The 3578-nt window shown below is 47.4% G+C and overlaps 1 protein-coding gene across 1 annotated transcript in view; it reads left to right on the top strand.

The window, feature by feature from the left end:
* The first annotated feature begins 1298 nt into the window (after nt 1-1298).
* The window catches only part of ZER1 (zyg-11 related, cell cycle regulator), a 16500-nt gene continuing 14220 nt past the window's right edge, over nt 1299-3578 (top strand). Inside the window, exons 1-3 of the mRNA XM_009322109.1 lie at nt 1299-1564; nt 2436-2586; nt 2889-3325. Of these exons, the coding sequence (XP_009320384.1) occupies nt 1407-1564; nt 2436-2586; nt 2889-3325 (746 nt within the window). The 5' untranslated portion in view covers nt 1299-1406. The remainder of the gene's footprint in view (nt 1565-2435; nt 2587-2888; nt 3326-3578) is intronic.

Below are 3578 nucleotides of genomic sequence, written 5' to 3' on the forward strand. Positions count from 1 at the left end.
GGGATAGTGACTAAGGTGAGAAAACGAAGTTGAACTCTTCCATCTTGTACCGATACTGCAAGAATGAAGGAAAGAGAAAACACCGGAGGCTTTAGAGAAGCAGAGAACAGGAGAGACAGACAAGTGTCCTGATCTTTGCAGCTGCAGGATAGAGATCAGAAGCGGAATATAGTTAAGGACCTTTTGCAACAACTTCCCCAGCAGTGGCTCCTCAGCTGTGGCGCAGAGGAGAATGACTGACTCCGCAGCACTGGTGTTCTCACTGCCAGCAGGGACATACTTCTTGATAAGACACAGGTTTTACATGAAAAATAAACATTTCAACACAATTTTTGTGTGCCCATGGAAATATATGGATGGGTTCACATTAGGGTTGCTTCTAATGTGATTTGACGCTTTGAAGGTGAAATGGCATTGTTGGTCTTCAGTCACTTCTGCTAAACACCTCCAAGGCTCCAGCAAGCCCTCCTTCAGTGCCAGTGAGCGAGTCTTAATACTAGAGCCGTGAGACTCTTCAAATAAGAAAATAGACAGGAATAGCTTCCCCTAATTATCTGCCTCGCCCATCCTTTATCCTGTACTAAAAATGAAGAAGGGCAAAAGCATCTTGCCTTTTTCCAGGTCAGTCACTCATACTTTTTTGTGACAGATTTGAAATGGTTTGGGTGAGCAAGTCCCAGGGAGTACAGGGACAGACGTCCAGCGTGTGCATAAACCTTGCTTTACACTGCACTCAAAGGGAAGCCAAACCAGTCTGTATGTTTCCCTCTGGCTTCTGACCCACTTCACAGTCTAGTTCAAGGATTTGCGAAATCCTTGAAAACATTTAGCTTGAACATGAAATTTCACTTAGAACGATGGCAAACAGAATTACAGGCACGAGATACGGGGCCACCAGATCCCACTGGGACTATACGAAGGACCGTCCCGCCAGTAAATTTTCTGGTGGTTTATCCAGCCCACTCTGAAGGAAACCAAGCGATGTGGTTTCTGCCACTTCCCTTTCAGAGGGCCTTTGTCAGCCAGATAACCCCTGCAATGAGGAAACATTTTCTTGCTGTGTAGCCTCATTTCCAAAAATGTTTCATGTTAACTCATTCCCACAGTGTCCCCTGGGGGTGGGGATACCAAGGAATTAAGGGCACGCTGCCAGAGAGGCCAAAATGCTGCAGGTTCTTTTGAGGTCAGCGAGTGATGGGCTGTAAATGCAACTATCAACATCCTGCTGGTACAACAGCTTTGCGGGACACTTGCCAACGTGCCTTTCTCAATGCAACTTTTTTTTCCCCTCTGCTTATAGCTGTCCTGATGCCCCTGTAAATTCATCCTGGAACTTCATTTGAGGAAAGGATCTACGGAATCGAAAGCTTCCTTCTACTCTTCCCCTTCCCATAACTTCCCTCAAGATGGCATCTGATAGCCCCGAGTCACTAATGACCTTGTGCACAGATTACTGCCTTCGCAACCTGGAGGGGACTCTCTGCTATCTACTGGACAATGAAACTCTCCGGCTCCATCCTGACATCTTCTTGCCAAGCGAGATTTGTGACAAGCTTGTCAATGAGTACGTTTCAGGCCTGTGGAGAAGCTGTTGTCTGGTTTGGGAAGGAGCCGGGAGCTCAGGGAAGGGGGAGTATAATTCTCTGAAAAGAGCGATGGGAAAGGATCAAAGGGGGAAAAAAGTGGGGAAGAATTCATAGGACTCTCTTTTTCCAATTGATCCTCACATTGGAAATAAGATTTGCACTAGCTTCGGAAGGAAGCGTCCCCAGGGGTTACTGTACTGCTATATATCGTTCTAGTTTCTGTGGAAATCACCATTTCCACATAGGTAAACCCAGAGTGAAACAAACAGTCACTGCTTCTTCCAGGAACATCAGTAAGCAGCAAAGGAGCCTTCTCGTTTCCCACCACTGAAACATTACAACTCTCTCTCAAACCAGAGAAATAAGAGTGCAAAGTGCTAACAGATGTTAAAATTTAAGACTGCTGCTTCCATAGCTTTACAAAGCAACCTGTTTCCAGGGGTTTATAATTTGGCTGTCACAGTCTCTCTTGGCTGAACTCCTGCCCAGAAAATCTGACAGAGAACTTTGGCCAGCTAATTTTCTGAAAATGAAAAATGAAGTTACTAGCTTTAAACAGCTAGGGGAAAAAAAAAATCCTGGAGTCTGTGCTTGCCAGAATCCAGTTTGCTTGTACGCACACGTGACCTTGCACAAATCTTTGCCTGAGATTTTCCTAAGGATTGTTAGGTCTGTGGAAGAAGAGGTACTAGGCCAGCTCCAAGTACCCCAAAGGCCATTCTGGATGATCAGGAGAGAGTCTGCATGTGCTTACGTGCTTGGTCACGTTTTCTCATAACCAGTGAAGGTGCTAGAGCTGTAGCTGAGCCTTCTGTGTCGTGCTGTGCTAACACCGTTGCCCCAATACAGGTATGTGGAGTTGGTGAAGACGGACAGCATCTTTGAACCCCATGAAAGCTTCTTCACCCTGTTCTCAGATCCTCGGAGCACCAGGCTAGCTCGGATCCACTTGCGGGAACAGATCGTGCAGGACCAGGACCTGGAAGCCATCAGGAAGCAGGTGGTATTGCACTGATAACCTCCAGCTGCCACTTTGCATAGCAGCATTGCTGCATGGGCACCAGCTAGAATCCCAGGCACCCAGAGATTCCCAAGACTCTACCCTTCACCATCCAAATTTTCTTTGGGAGAACCTCAGCTTCTCCCTTCTCAGCTCCCAAAGCCACTGTAGGGAATAGGATGGGGACACCGGTCAAGTTCGATGATATGTGGTCTCAGGCTCTCCCAGTGGGAGGTGTTGTAGCAAACAGGGTGGGCACTCTACCTGTGAAATATTTCTGACTTTGATTTCCCATCTTCCAGGATCTTGTTGAGCTCTACTTGACTAACTGTGAGAAGCTGACAGCCAAGAGCCTGCAAACCTTGGTGAGCTTCAGCCACACGCTTATCTCCCTTAGCCTCTTTGGCTGCTGTAATATCTTCTATGAGGAGGAGAACCCTGGAGGCTGTGAAGATGACTGTTTGGTGAACCCCACTCGCCAGGTCTTGGTCAAGGACTTTACTTTTGAAGGCTTTAGCCGCTTGCGCTTCCTGAACCTGGGCCGCTTGATCGAAGGGGTAAATGTGGAGACGTTGCTTCGGCCTTTGGCCTCCCTCGCAGCTCTTGATCTCTCTGGGATCCAGCTGAACGATGTGGGATTTCTGACCCAGTGGAAGGACAGTCTGGTTTCCTTAGTGCTTTACAACATGGACCTGTCAGAGGAGCACATCCAAGTGATCGCACAGCTTCGCAAGCTCAGGTCAGCAGATCTGTTCTTCCTTGTTTATCCTTTTCCCACTGATAAGGAATGGTCTTTTAGGAGTGGTCTACTTGCCTGCTAATGGAGAGCCACCCACTGCCGGTTTCAAGTTATAAGCCTTCCCGTGAACAGGCTCGCTCATTGACTCACTATACGTTTGACATGTCTAAAGCCAGCCTACATTTTGCTTACAAAAGGACACCACTTAGCAGAAACTCCCTCTTGGAAAAACAAAAAACAACCCACCCACCCA

Source organism: Pygoscelis adeliae, unplaced genomic scaffold, assembly GCF_000699105.1.
Source record: "Pygoscelis adeliae isolate BGI_AS28 unplaced genomic scaffold, ASM69910v1 Scaffold114, whole genome shotgun sequence".
NCBI lineage: Eukaryota > Metazoa > Chordata > Aves > Sphenisciformes > Spheniscidae > Pygoscelis > Pygoscelis adeliae.